The sequence below is a fragment of the Bombus fervidus genome, chromosome 4 (genome assembly GCF_041682495.2).
Source record: "Bombus fervidus isolate BK054 chromosome 4, iyBomFerv1, whole genome shotgun sequence".
In the NCBI taxonomy this organism is placed as follows: domain Eukaryota; kingdom Metazoa; phylum Arthropoda; class Insecta; order Hymenoptera; family Apidae; genus Bombus; species Bombus fervidus.
In genome coordinates this window covers 4,023,738-4,039,909 of record NC_091520.1, presented here as the reverse complement: position 1 = coordinate 4,039,909, position 16,172 = coordinate 4,023,738, and the positions used below count along the sequence as shown (strand labels likewise).

The 16,172-nt window shown below is 30.3% G+C and overlaps 2 protein-coding genes across 2 annotated transcripts in view; both read right to left on the bottom strand.

Annotated features, from left to right (window-relative positions):
* LOC139986243 (UBA-like domain-containing protein 2) overlaps positions 1 to 5,819 on the bottom strand; it is an 89,116-nt gene extending 83,297 nt beyond the window's left edge. Inside the window, exon 1 of the mRNA XM_072001438.1 lies at positions 5,502 to 5,819. Within this exon, the coding sequence (XP_071857539.1) occupies positions 5,502 to 5,609 (108 nt within the window). The 5' untranslated portion in view covers positions 5,610 to 5,819. The remainder of the gene's footprint in view (positions 1 to 5,501) is intronic.
* Positions 5,820 to 6,751: 932 nt separating this feature from the next.
* On the bottom strand, positions 6,752 to 8,721 carry LOC139986310 (tRNA-uridine aminocarboxypropyltransferase 1). The gene is made up of 4 exons (XM_072001531.1): positions 8,208 to 8,721; positions 7,780 to 7,920; positions 7,525 to 7,708; positions 6,752 to 7,135 (listed from the first exon to the last, which is right to left on the bottom strand). Exons 1-4 carry the CDS (start codon positions 8,439 to 8,441, stop codon positions 6,792 to 6,794), a joined length of 903 nt encoding a protein of 300 aa, XP_071857632.1. The 5' UTR covers positions 8,442 to 8,721; the 3' UTR covers positions 6,752 to 6,791.
* Positions 8,722 to 16,172: the final 7,451 nt, after the last annotated feature.

The following is a 16,172-nucleotide window of genomic DNA, read 5'->3' as shown; positions in this document are numbered from 1 at the left end:
AATTTTATAATGGCGCTGATAAAGATAGAAACAATATACAAAATATTTACTTAATCGTACATTACCAAAATTGTCAAAAATGGATATACAATAGTTGTGCAGTCATTGATATATTCATTTACCTATATTTCGTGTATCATTGTATTTTATTATCTTACCATATTTAAACCAAAGTCAGATATAATAAAAAAAAATGTCATTACAGCACGATCAAATTTGAAATATTGTCAGTCGATAATTCATGCTATATAATATCAGAGATTATTTGTTTTTGTCATATAATAACTCAAACTATATAATAAAACTAAACCGAAGCCAAAATCATTAATAATAAAGAATCCAATTACCCGACATAGTCAGATTTTAGATACGATAACTAGATAATTCTGCTGATTTCATAAATTATTTACATTTGTCATATAATCGCAAAAAGCTTTTTGCAATTGTTGCATAAGGTATATATTTATAGTATAGTATAGAAATTATTTGTTAGAAAAATAATGATTTTACGAGAATAAATTTCAAGCTCGAAATATAAAAGTGAATTGTTCCATACCAGACGTCATTTACGAGAAAATTGGCTTTAAATAATTGCCTGATAAGTGTTATTTAATCCCGTTATAAACCGGTATTTTACTTGTGTTTAAGTTTATTCTATCGGATAATGGAGAACATGCAATAAAAGATGATAAGAAACTTTATTACTTTGTAAGAAGGGAAATTTCATTTCATAGTAATTTAATTCGAAGGATGCAGTTGTGTATTTAACAGTGCGAGCAACAGTTCCGAAAATAATAAAATTTATTCTCTATCAATGTCCTGCTTCATCGTGCGTCCTCGGTTACTCAATACGTACGTAGTAGAAAAACAAACATAAGTTAAGATGTTGCGATGTAGCAATATCCGGTAGCACTTAGCAGTTAAATATTTGAAGTCAATTTTTTGAAAACAAAATTTCCTGTGAAAATATTTCATTCTATATCTTCACCATTTTATCGCCTTTTAGCAATTGGCTTTGTACTAGAATTTCTCTTTTTGTAAAGAGATAAAATATCAACTAGAAAATAATAACCCTGGATGCTAGTCATTTTGACTGTTTTCATTTTTGTCTTCTGCATTGTTTTGATATTCTTAGCTTTATGTTTCTGATGCTCAATGACTGTTCTTATTTTTGCAGAAATATTATGCATAAGTAATATAAAACTTTCATATGGCTCTTTATAATACTGTGTAACTCTGAAGTTATGTGTCCATATACACATGTATGTAATTTATGTTCTTTATTAAGTTTATTTCATATGTTTATTGCTGTTAAATTATATTTGATTGGCACAGTATTATTATGCACATCAAAATTAAAATGAAAAAACCGTAATTAACATATATGGTAATTTCTTCCCTCATAAGCATATAATATTCTGGTTTGTTAAGAAGTTTTGGAGAATTAAGAGATTATAAAATAATTATGGACAAATTTTTATTTATGTAAAGTGCAAATTAAAAAGCACGTTGTACTCATATATTTTATCGTAGGTTCTCCTTATTAACATATAGTCATCTTTCCTGTAATTTAATATAAATCTTCTACATATGTAATTTTAAATAAGGCTCATTTATTATTTCAATCCCTGAAAATTATATAACTGAAAATGATTTATTATTCATACTATACATTCGATACTTTGATAAAAAAAAATAGTTACTCTTCTATAACTGAAATGTTTTAAATTGACTATTTACAGTTTCATCGATTATTTATAATAGTTGATTGTCATTATACATATAATAGTTAATAAATAATTATTAGTATTATTTTGTTTGCTTATGAAATAAACGCGAATAGCTTTTGTCTTTCTGTACAAAATCAGAATTAGGTAATAAATAAATTATTTAATAATAGTACAACGGTATTATAGTAGATTATAAAAATATACTGACAAATAAATAAGATAAAATTTAAAAAGCATGAATACGTATTTCCACAATACACGACGTTTCAAAGTGTTAATTAATTAAAAACTATCGGAAACAAAACATCGAGCGCGATATTTAACAAAAACACGCGCGTTTAAAATCAACAAAATCGGTTAAAATTGCTGAGAACGAGAAGAATAAAATTCACGAGGCTCTAACGTTAAATGGATCTGAAATGCAGAAAGCTTTTAGCAAAGAAGTACTCTGCCAATGCCCACTACGGATAAGATACTAATTGCTGAAAGTCTATCCTATCGTACTTCCTCGTATTATATATTGATCGTGTGAAAGTATGAGAAACGCAGCAACTAAACAACATAACGAGATATTGACAGCATGTTTTATATTATCAAAGTATACAGGCATCTTTTCTATCTTGTCTCGTCAAAACATACTATAAAGTTTTTCCTTAATCCCGCAAAATTTACAACGATGAACTCACCGGTTATCATTTTTATCAGATTTCTCTGTTATCGAGAATAATTGTGTAACCTTAAAACACAAGTCATATTAATCCGTACCGCTAGAACACGAATGAAGGGTAATAGACAATTGATGCTAAATAAGATATAATGCTGTAGTAATATACATGGTGTTCCAGATTTTTCCGGTTAATACGACGAATAGCACGCAAATTTTATATATTTTGTGGTGGCAGCCGCAATAGATTAAAATATACTTACTACACCATAAAATCTAATTTTTGCAAAATATTATATTATGCTCGTGCATGGTTTTCCTAACAATGTTGTCAGATTTATTTATTATTATGAGCATATTGTTAGGCCTTGAAATTTATTTTATTCTATTGAAAATAAAAATTTATTAATTAATTAAAATTCTAAAAAATTTAGTAAACGTGGCTCACCGATGATCACCGTGGCAGTTGACGTCCATATGTTCTATAAATATAAACGAAAGTCACTGGAAAAATACATGGCGAGTCACATTTTCGGTGTTCTGTGATGGAGCGAAATCAAAATTATTATTCAAAAGTCATGTTACAAAATCTCTTTTTTATTTTCGCACTAAATATGTACATGAAAACTATAAAAGACAATTACAGAAGCAAAAATAATAAATGATAAAATACATTTTTGGTATTTTATAACGGAGCAATTTCAAAATTCATATAACAAAATCTACTTTTCTTTTTTTTATTTTGGAATTAAATACGTATGTGTAAACTACAAGGAACGTGGAAGCAATTTTAAAATTCAGTTTGTTGTTAATCAAACCCATGTTATTAAAATTGCCTGTCTTTTTTTTTTGTTTGTTTTGTTTTGAAACTAAACGTGTGCGTTTTCCATTCACCTAAAAATTTTCAAAATATCGCTCGTCGTAATAATCGTCCCGAATTGAAGATATTACAATATTTCTTGCCTTAAAAAATATATCTTTGCCTCCTAGAAAACTTCGTCGACTTATCAGCTATGTTTAAAAGGTTTACATCTTTCAATTTAACAGGTTGAGTTTATTTTCAGTCAGGTCAAAAAAATCATTGTTAATACGTATGATTTTTCATTTCAATTTTATGTTGAAATTCTTCCCGAGATATTAATCCTTTTTGTTTGTTAAACAAACACCAAGATTAGGATATAAAAATTCAAAATAATCAGTTTCCGCCTACTGTGATATTTTCATCTTCGAATCATACACGTTTTTTTTTAATTCAACACGTAAAGAACTTTGGAAGAAAATGTATGTCAAATATGGATTAATACGCGCGATAAACTGATTGGTAGAATTGGTCACTCATTTATTAAGATAAAACAAAATTAAAACGAACTTCGTACGGTAATAGATATATACAATTTTTCGGCGCTGACAATCTTACATACATACAAACAGTGAATATTTTTAAACCGACTATTAATACATAATGATTACATTTAATATCAACTTATTCTTCTCTTTATGTTTCCTTGATATTTCGTATCTTTGCGAATTGATGTTACATTTTACAAATGTATTACGTAATTTATTTAAAAAAAATAAAATACATGTAATAAATAGAAGATTCTTAAATAATAAAATTATTATATCCAAAAGAATTAATCGCCAAAATTTTTAAGAAAAATTTTGATATGAAATTGGTACGGGAACTCGTGAATATTAAGAATGATTTTTTAATATTTTCTTCAACATGTAAACTTTTTCGCAGTACAAAAACTTCGAAATATTTATATTTGTATAAAATATTTTTACTCGCTATGCTCACACAGTACACTGGTTATCACACAGACACACAGACAAAGGTTACCCGGTAAAATCTGGAGTAGAATCACCCCCACCTCATTTGTATCATCGATACTGGGATACCCTATATTTATGTTATATCTATATATGAAAGTTAATTTAGATTTATTATTGCAACGAACGACGAGCGAAAGAATTAATCTACAAGTATATTTACAGTTAAAATACATATAAGTTGCGTTATGCTTGTAAACCTTACGTATAAAGGTCGTTAACACAGTATATAAAGCATATACATAGTAAATGCATAGATAGGCTAAATGTGATCTAATTTCCATAAATCGAAGGAGGCTTTTAGTACAAACGAATAGCTCGTAAATCGATAGACCTGGAAAGGTTGTACTGAAAAGATAATTATTGTTCGCGATCGCCACACGCGATGTCAGCATTGTTCTCATTGTTAATGGCCAAGTCCGTTTACAGAGTCGGTTTGAAGAAATCGAGTGTGATATAGATACATGACCCTATTTTAAACCAGCGAAAACTTTACGTATGATGAATGTGCGGTTGCAACGATGTTCAATGAATAAAAGCCAAGTCTAAAACTAGATTCGTACCTGAATACAGTTTACGATAGCGTACATCCGTAAATGAAAACAAACAAACATATTAGAAAAGCGTTAACCCTCTGTAACACCGTGTAACTATCAATGTAGCAATAATTTCATTTTTAACTATATTTGTAACTAAATTGCGACTTCAAAATTACAAATTGTTTTCTCCATAATAAACTCTTTGAAAATTGTAAATTCATTACTTATGTATATCTGGAGGCTGATAATTGTTGATTCCCGTTTACATAAATTTCGTTACACTCACGAAAAAGATTCGAATTATAGTCAGTTAACCTAAAAATATCGTGCGCATAACCTTGACAGGGTTTCAGAGTAATCTCATCACAACAATAACGAACAAAACCTCTTAGCAACATCGTATGATTTTTATGAATGGACTTCATCCTGTGTGATAGTAAATGTACTCACTGACTCACTCCACTCGCTGATCCTTGTGTATTATTCAACAAATGTTAACGCGACGATACGCGAGAGTTAGCAACGGAGCATCGTTGGATCAGATTCGATCGACATTTTTAATCGAATGCATGTTAATACGTAATAGTTACGGATGAAATGAACGTTAGTACCGCTTGTACAGTCGGCCATTTTCGCTGCTTTGTTTACGTAGGAAGTATCGAGCCGCGATGGGCATAAATATGGTGAAGTTCAGAATGTTTGTCGTAAAAATGATGCGGAAGCTGATTCCCTTACCTCAAATTGCCAATGCGCAGCTTGTAGCAACTGTTTCGCTTGCTCCCTAGCACAACCTGCAGCCAGCACAAATTGATTGATCATCACCTGCTCGCGTAGGGTGTCCATTTTTTCGTCACGTTTTAACCGAGAAGACGGGAAATACCGAAAGAAAAGAAAACCGCTCGCGAGACACTATGCTACGACACAGCCTTCCGTGTTAGCAGGTTTTGACTCCGGCTCTCTCGAGCTTTTCGTTTAAACGCGAGTGCGGCCTACGAGCGGCAACCAGAGTCTTGTTTTGAAAACTAAACTCATCGCAGACGGGTGACGGGCACCGCGGGTTGCGGAACGTAAGAGACGAGGATGCTGTGACGTCACTAGCAGCTATTCAAGAGTCAGCGTGCTGCCTCCCGTGTGTTTGGGAGCATTCTCTTTCTCGTGCATACTCCCTGTTTTCATTGTTTATTTTCAAACATAATAAACAATTCAACACGCTACAGGCTCGATGAACAGATTCTTATATTTGTAGCTCGTTTCGCATTTTTCCGATATTATTGCGTTCGCCATGAGGTATAAAGAGCGTGCGCGTATTTTCAAATTTTTCAGGGAAACTTTAACGCAGAAATAGATAACATAATTTTATGTTTGATTTGCTGGAAATACCTGTAGGTCACCCACCTCTCTGTTCGAGAAATATCATTTCCTTAATGTTTTGGCTGCCGTTTGCCAAGTTTTTACATTTACCACGACTGTTTATTAAGGACATATTTTAACAATAATATATATATGCATTTGTTATCTAATTTGTCGAATGTTATTAAGAAGTAGTATTGTCCAAAAAAGGGAATATATTCGTTCAATAATATCAGTACGAAAAAATTTAAAAATTTGATATAACCTAAAGTAATTTAAGAAATTTACATATGCTATTTTATATTTGTATTTTTGATTTAATATTTGCAGTGTTTGACTTTCAAAAATAAATTATACAATTAATGTTTCTTCAGATTACATGGGATTTTAAATAGTTCTAAATAGTTAATGATATATATATATATGTAAATATTTTGCAATATATTACTTTACTGTTTTATATAACAGTTTGTATAATATATATAATAAGATCATTAGTTTTGTTAATCTGTAATCTCATATTACAAAACCAGTTATTGTAAAGGACTAATTCATTTAATAATTATGTTTTTAAGGTTGTAAATAAAGATCATGGAAATGATGCTCATCTTCTTTATTAATAGAATTATAAGATATTTAATATTTTTCTTTATAAAAAATTTCATTATCACAGAATTATATTAATGACCTCTTATATGCACATAATTTATCATGATCATACAAAGTATGAATTTTCATATACATATATTTAAAAAAATATAAAAGATCATCGTATTGACCTCTATATCTTTGATCTATTTCAGGTAACTCGTTCACATTTTGATATGTTATATTATCTGTGGAAGTTTCTTCAGTATGTTCTATGTTAGCATATCCTTCTATTGCACCAAATGCACATGTATGCAATTCTACTAAAAACTGATGAATTGCCTCAATTGTGGCTAAATACCATCGTGGACTATTTTTCTGATGACGCCAAAATTGTGATATTCTTGATTTTAAAATGACACACAGCAAATCTGTAAATTAGTAATACATATCAATTGAAATATTGTTTTAATTTCTTTATATTTTTAACATAATAGAAAAGAAATATATATAAATTAACTCAATTTCACAAATTATCAGCTTTGTTATTTTTGAGCATAAAGTGTTATGAGTAATATTACTAAATATTTTTTATTTTGAGAGGAATACTAAAAATAACAAAATGTAAATTGTATGTAAATGTAAATGTAAACATATCATTCAAAAGTTATAGAAATATATATGGTTGCGTTTGTCTCAATGTTTTGTTATGTATAATATTATATAGATCCTGATAATTTTATTTATTATTTTATGTACCAAAATGCTAGGATTATTGTTATTAATGAGATGATTATTATTTATTTATTTATTTGTATACCTCGTAATCGTTCATCTTTAGAAATAGCTTTTGTTTGATTCCATGTGCTATCAATAAAAATAGCTTTTTTTATAGGAAATTCATTCTTTATTGTATTTATAATTATTTTATTATCCTTTTCAACTTTCTTTATGAATAAGGAATTCACAGGTATAGCCTTAGGGCTAGGAAAAATTAAAACAGTCTAAGGAGTAATATTATTTAGACTTATTAGTAAGAAATAACATGATGCAAAATACAATATTGTTGTCATACCTCTTCTTTGTTCAATATTTCTGGAAAATTAGGATATGTAAAAATTCTCACATCTTCTGGAGCAATTATAGCTGCATGAGTTGCAGTACTTTTTCCATCGACTTCACGTGGATCTTTAATGATATCGATTTTGATAGGTAACTGAAAATAGAATATTTTCTATCCATATTTAGATAATTTAAATGCATATTAAATAGATTACAAGTTGAAAATCATAATGGTATATATCAAGTTTTAGATAATTTGGATTTAGCCATTAAAAGAATCATCTCTTTAATTCCATAATTAATTTATTCTCAGCCAGAAAATATTTTCATGATTTAAAAAAATATAATGAATTTTTTATAACTATAAATGTAGAGTACTATTTTATGAAAAATAGCAGTGAACTAATTTACATCATTATGATTCTCAACCTGCCTACCTACCTTTATTGTTGGAAAATACTCTTTGCTAATAACAGGTATGTAACATGAATAACAAAAATATTTTCTTGATTTATTACAACGTTCACATTTCTTCCTGTCTTTTATTGTATTCAAAATTAGCGAATCAGTAATTTTTAGACTATCAAAAGGTGCCTTATCAATTTCTTTCTGCTTTTCTTCTAAAGTTAAAGTCTTTTTGATATTTTCTGTATCGGTTACATTAGGTTTTTCCATATTATCAATGACACGAGCAATTTGAATTCAAATTACACTTATTATTCTAAAACTTGACATACTGACTATTGATATATATACTGTTGGCAGTTAGGTTACTAAGCACAGATTGTGTGTTTATGTATAGAAATGAATTAATTTCTGATTACTAATTATATGATCCATCTGTTGTACAAAGTTTGTATCGCTTTGGTTCACTGGGTAACTACAGTTGTTGACAGACCACAGACGAGGTAATAGGCACAGATTGGGTAGAGAATAGACTTGATATGCGATGATACAATTTGTAATGCTTTCTTGTGCCCTACGTTCTAGGGGATCAGTGTTTGGGAGTCATCTTACCGTTCTTGTGTCACATGCGGCATTATCGATTAAGTATAGTAGTGGCTTGAATCACAGATGAGTTGAATTAAATCTAAATTTTAAATTAATACATGTCAATCATTAGATAGCAAACTTTAAAAATTCGTTACTCAAATCAAATTTCTTGGCATACAATATTTTAATTTTGTGCGCGTCTTTAAACGATAGCGAAGTTATTTCGATCTAGCCAATCAGGAGTCAGCTACGCGAAGTTTTGGCGCGATGCATCATTGTATTGTTGAAAAGCGTGGTATCAAGATTGACTACTTTATTGTCTTCTATCGACTATTATCGGGTTCGTTTAACTAATATATGTTTGTTGATACTTTGTTAGGTAATCGAAATTCTATAGTTTATCGAACTTCCTGTGTTCGTTGGTTGCCGACCGTTCCTTTAGATTAAGTGTTAGTGTTACCAGTAGCAATTGTACTGTAAGCTTCTGGGACAGAATTTAAGCTTAATTATCCTTTCATTTTGACAGAATTGGTTCAATTTTATGGATTAATTCTAAAATTTTGGTTATGTTTTGCGCAGATTACTGGTTAAGTATGGAGATGATTTCGAGAAAATAGAGATATATAGATAGTAACAATTCGATGACATTTCCTGTAAAACATTTAATAACGTTTGATTTATTTTAACAAAGATGGAGGTATATATATGATTATATTATTTCTTTATTGATTCACGTATAATACATATCTAATTAATACGTTCACTATGTACGACGACGTGCATTCGCATCACATTAAAGTTGTTCGAGAAAGCGATCCAAGATATACTCGATTCGAATAATAATAATTTATTATTATTAATTACAACCAATCCGATCTGAAAGAACCGAGCGGCTTGAAAGAATCGGGTAGCTCATACGATCTGAGTAGGTCATTCATCTTTCGTAGCAGTTCTTAACGTGTAATCCGCGCATACCCAGAGGTTCACAAAGTCCTCGCTTATTACTATATTATTCGAATGAAAAATATTTATATTATTTTATAGTATATGTATGTATTTATTCATTAAATATACCTACATATTTTGTCACATTGTGAATTTAAATTTTGAGTTATGTCTTGGGGATCCGTGACAATACAAAATTATTATCAGGGGTTCATGAAAAACAAGAGGCTAAGAATACAGTCGGAATGCAATAAAACTGGAAGACATTAAGAGTATGCGATTACATAGAAGCATTGCAGAAATTAGAATTCTATACTAACTGTTGTAATATTGCAATTATAATACAAGATGTCTTATGTTATCCCTTGTACTACCAACCTTAGTCAATGCTCGTATATAATTTCATAGAAAAATTTAGTTTTAATCCAAACCATTACTCAATCGATAATACCGCAGGTGACACGATAATGGTAAAAAGGTCAGGCGACTTTCAAAATGTAGGACACGAATAAGCATTGTATCGTATGTCAGGTCTATTTTGTACCTCGAAAAATAATTTGAGACTCTGAGTGTCTCGAGACACAAAGTTCCATATAATTTCCTACTTATTTTGTATCTAGTCAATGCAGATACCTCCTTTAATGGTTATTGTCACAAGATGGCGCGCCAGTATCAAACCATGCTTGCAGAAACAAGTCGTTTCTTTTAACTTTATATAAGAATTTATATATTTTGTATAAGAATATTTGTTATGTATAATATATAAATTATTATATACTGTATGTATTGTATAAAATATTTTGAAATTTCATTATTAGTACATGCAATGAAATACGATTATCACGATCATATGGAGTAGATTTGAAGTTATAAATATTTTATATTTTTATATACATATTCAGACTTATTTTAAATTTCATGAATCAACTAAACTTTCAAATTTCGATGTTTCACGTAACACACATAATAGGTATATTCATAAAAGGTTTCTACAAGTCCTCGAATACAACTGTATGTAAGAACGGTTTACAATTAAACTTTTTAATTATTACATAACATCGATATCTATATTTGTGAATTTTATATCTTTTATCTGTCACGGAATTATTTTAGGTACCTATGTTTCACTAAGCTTGTAATTTGCACGTCTGCAAAATAAATAGTAGAAAACGAATAATAGTGGCCTTAACGAATATATGGAAATGAATAGAAGAATCGATTTTAATTAAAGATTGAAGATTTACGTAAGAAAGTTAATTGTATATAGATTTCTATAAACGTATCTCAAGTTGTAATTTGTAAATTCTTTCATTTTGTATTTATCTTCTAATTGAAATCTTTTCGTTGATGCATATGACCATATACATTGGCGTTTGATGGAATGGAAAGCCAATTATTATCTTCGTTTTTCAATAATTAGCTAATGAGAAAACTGGATTTCTAAGAAAGGGTGGAAATGGGCGTCATCGCTGTTCCCTTCTAATTTAACATTTCTTTGATCCGCAAAATTAATTGAATTATTCTTTAGTCTCTCGTTACTCCATATTCTTCACTGATAAAATCAGGTAGTTACTCGATCTACTGTTAATGAAATGGAGAAGCTTCGATTGAATTGCAAAAGCTTTTATATATCCTTGTCACAGGCTCGCACGTTCTAAATATAGGATTTTTATAATACAAGTGTACAATTCCATTATGTCATGTAGGTACAATTGCATCATTCATTTGCATGTAATTGCATCATATATGTACATGTATATGTATCTATGTGCAACGATTAAACAAAATAATGGAAACACGTGTTACTTTTCATATATGTCATATATGTGTATGTATGTGTATGTGATATATAAGAGATGTTTCCACTATTTTCTTCAACCCTTGTACATAGGTACGTACATAATACGATTAAGAGTTATATAATGTTAGAGAATACATAATGTTATATTATAATGTATATATATATATGTTAATATTACAGATATATTATATTATACAGTTTATATATATAAATTATTATTGTATATATTATTATATAATTATAATAAGTAGTATGAGCGATATTGTGCCCCGAAATATCTCGTCGGTAGTTGTGAAAGGTAGTTAAAGGAGGGGGTTAGAGAATACTTGAAATAAATAATTCAAAATTAAATTTTTTTTACGTTTTGTTTCTCTATTGCAAGTCTCGTTTCTTATTTTATTATTATTTGCCACCTTACAAAATTACCACGTGAAATCATTCTTTTTATGTGTACTCTTATACGTATGATGTAAATAACATCTAAGAAAGAAATATATCAATGTATGTGTATATGAGGAATAAGGAATGAAATTTCTTCACACGTTTAATAAAATGCGCACAATTAATTCGCTTTGTACTATAACAAGAAGCAGATCTTAGTCAGCGTAGTATGCAAAGCCTTATATCATTAATACTGATTAATAATATTCTCCTTCATTAATTTTACCATAGTAGGAAAATCTGAAATCATTTATAAAGCTTATCGTTGTACCTAAATTTAGCAAATCGTACAACGTTTAACTTTTGTACTAACGTATAAAACATGCAAATAACATTTTTTCGCAAATCATGGTATATCGACGTTTTATTTAAAAGAATTAAAACACACGGGAAAAAGCAATATGTAATATGTATAGAATAATAGCCAAACGATAATTAAATATCTATTTCATTTAGGAATATAAAACGATACCTGCATAAAATGAGAGTCGTAGATATGTATTAAACCTGTGTATAAATTCTAAGATATGAAATCTGAACATAACTCCTCCGTTTACGATCATTTTTATACGATCGTATTTCTTGAATTATTTCTTGAATATTAAGGTCAATAATTTCCTTTTCTTTTTTTTTTTTTTCTTTGTATAATTAAACCATCAACTTCTTATCACCTTTTAACGAAACCAAGATCAGAAGATCGTGCACATTTTGAATTTAGAAATTTTAGAAACAAATCTGCTTTGAATATGATGATAGACGTGACATATAATTTATTTTCAAATAGACTACAAATGTTTATATCGATGATAAATACCACTGATTATATATCACGTTTGCAAGCTCTAATGACAATAAATAAACTGTAATAACTGTAATAACAAAATACATAATAAGCGAAATTATTCGTCGTAAATAGCCTCATCAAAAGAATGACGATAATTTTTCAGATCCTTTGTCTTGCTGTATGAATTTCATTGGATTTTCCGTGGAACATAATGAAATTCTCTTTCTTTTATGCACAAAATCACGATAACAAAAGTGGAATTAATAAAAATTTGTCTGAACAATGAGTGATTGTAAATGGGAAAAATCTGTGTGGATGTGTACGACACAGATATCAATTAGAACTTTTTGACAGTCGTTGCATTTAATTAAACGAGTCCAATTTATTTTTATATTGTTCGCAGAATTCGCATTAGACCCAGTTCGTTTCTATCGCGTCTCTTTCTCTTTTTTTTTTTTTTTTTTTTTTGTCACCAGTTATCGTTCTAACTAACTGCAGTATCGCAAATTGATATTTCAGTTATTAAACTGGAATTGGGGTTATACAAACAAAAACGAATAAAAGAAACAAATATTTTGTTAATAGTACTCTTTGTTCCACTTTTTCATAGCACTACTTTTCTATGGTTTAAAAAATCGTTATAACAAGATGCGTAACATCATCGAGATAATAAAAATTTATACATATTTGACAATAGATACAAATAATGAAACAACTCGACTATATCGTGATATTCTATTATTTTATATTATAAATTAATTTTTTCGTGATACGACCGATACGTTGGTCGATTGACACGTTTCTCAAATTTCATCTTTTGGTAATCTTCTTTGCTTATTTCGCAATTAGTCCAGTAAACGAAATACGATAGATTTGGAATATTTGTGAAATAATATTGGTTTTTATAATTTTTTACTTTTATATCGCCCTACGTGTAACGTGCGTAGCAGTAGCGTCAAAGAAGGTGGCTGTAAGTGGGGATTGAACTTGGTCCAAATTCTTCTGATGCCACCCAGCTAAAATTCAACATTAGTATGCTAATAACGTCACTAGGACAACAAGCCCACGCAGTGTACCTGTTTCGCGTAAAAACGAGCGTTCGTAGGCAGATCGTTTGAGAGTCACGCAAATTTCTGGAGCGGCGACCTAACAAGTGTTATTCGTGATATCCAACGAATAAATTAACAGCGGGATTCGTATCATTTACAATAGATGGCTTTCGCGATCATTTAACTCTCATGCTTCGGAGAATATAAGCTCTTTATAGGATTTATTTCGCTATTAAAATACAGAAATTTCATAATCGTCCGTACATCACCGTTCATAAATACTCGGACATTGGTCCGGTTGATGGATCGTAACAGTATTTATATTTCACCAAAGTGTAAAAATTGGTAAATCAACCCACTCGTATTTCTTGGAAAGATACGTCGTAGAATTATGTGATATACGTAAATACGAAAGCTACTGTAAATCATTTCATCCTACACGGTGATAAATTTTCTGCTGCTAGATCATACTTCAATATTAACCCCTATTCTAAAAGATACTTTGAAAAAACTGTCATCCAACGTAACGATTGCGCACACGTAGCGCAAGGTAGCGGCACACGAGTTAGAGGACAATTCAAATAATGTTGTTTTGCCTCGGAGTATCAAGATCGCTAGGACACACGTAATGTAAGAATAAATAAACTCCGAGCAAAACAATGTCGCCGTTACGTACAACCGTCGAACAAGGACGAATTTGAATTTTCCGACTTTCCCTCCACCAGTATAAATAAGCGGACGCGATCGCAAGGAAATGAGTTACAGTCAGTTGTCGATCAGTTATCAATCAGTTATCACCGAATTATCAGCGATCTAATTAACGAGTCATTAGCGATCCTATTTTACGACTTATACACTGTCTTAGCGAATCGGTTAGTACGAGCGTCTTTGCGAACATTATCTGTATACTAATTTATCATTTTAAATATATTTGACGGTTTCAATAACGAGCAATCTCGTCCATTAAACCTCACCGACCAACCATCCTCTACACATAAACCTGTACACTATGATTTTTCAAACCAAACTTCACGACCAGTCTCTGCGAAAAATGAAAAAACTTGAACTAAATTGCTAATAGTAATCTATCGTAGTAGTATATAATTGCTCATGCGACTTCAGGCAATTAATTAAAAAAATTAACGATATATTTTACTATTTATTATATGGGTTTCTATGTCGAAAACAAGATTTACATGTATCTACAAACATGTACAGTGTATGGGTGAAGAAAATAATACGCCATTCATTAAATGTATACACTACTAAATACCTTTATTATTTGCATTAATTTGCATTAATTGCATTAATTTCGAAAGTCTTTCTGCCAGTTTTGGTCTTATAATTCACAGACAAAAGAATCTCGTGATAAATAGCATGTCGAGTAACAAAACAGTTTTACGAAATTTAACAATTACAAAAATTACGTTGGTCGTATTATTGCATAGTGGTTGTTAATGTTGAAGTGATCGCCACTTCTAAGAAGACTCTACATCTAGTCTTCGGTTTTCTTAAGCGCTGAGGCCATCGATAGCGCATAGACAAAAGAATGCGTCGATGACAGACCATAAGCGGTACATGTGCGACGTTGGCTTCGGGGTTCTTTTAGTCTCAGGGTAACATTGCTAGCGTGCGGATCTGGACCAGCTTACATTGTATTCCACACTTTGTACTTTAACACGTTCGTCGCCCAACGTGATTCGACTAAGTTTCCTGCGGGGCCCAAATTCGACCGCCGGTACGCAGAACGTAAATAGAGCGACAAGCAGGAATTCATCGTTTATCGCCTTCGATTCATTGTTCATCCCCTTCGATTAATTGTTTATCCCCTTCGATTCATTGTTTATCGCCTTAGATTCATTATAAAGAAAAGATTATTTATTTCTGAAATGGAGAAAGCGATAAGCTATCCAGCTAGAGTATTCCGAGGGATCTCATGGCAGATATCTCACATCTTTCATTTAGTCGAGAAGCATACTTGTGAGACGTACATCAGTGATTTTTTCATCGTCAAAATGTTCGGTAAACAGCGTGAAAATATATTTGAAAGTTAGGAGAGTAGTTATAACGGAGTCTAACTATTTTTCGAAGTGCCCAAAATCACCCCAAATGTGTTTGGAATGTTTTAACGAATATCATACGATATAGGATAATGTAATATATTATCCAGAATATAAATTAATAAAAAGTATGGTATAATGTGTTTTTAATATTTTTATGTTGTATATCCTATATATAATATCGTATATTTAATTAATTAACTCGAACAAGAAGAGCGTCACCATCGTTTGGTGACAGGGCCCCCATGGAAGTATACCGGTCGCATAGATATGTGCGACATGGCGACGAACGTGTTAATATTCACAATATATATATATACTTACAATACCTTA

What these genes read in the sequence shown, in the direction of transcription:
- LOC139986310 (XM_072001531.1), bottom strand. Translation starts at nt 8,441, where the DNA reads ATGGAAAAACCTAATGTAACCGATACAGAAAATATCAAAAAGACTTTA. An exon ending in AGTATTTTCCAACAATAAAG is followed by an intron (nt 7,921 to 8,207) that starts GTAGGTAGGCAG and finishes TTCTATTTTCAG; the next exon opens with TTACCTATCAAAATCGATAT. An exon ending in TAAAGATGAACGATTACGAG is followed by an intron (nt 7,136 to 7,524) that starts GTATACAAATAA and finishes ACTAATTTACAG; the next exon opens with ATTTGCTGTGTGTCATTTTA.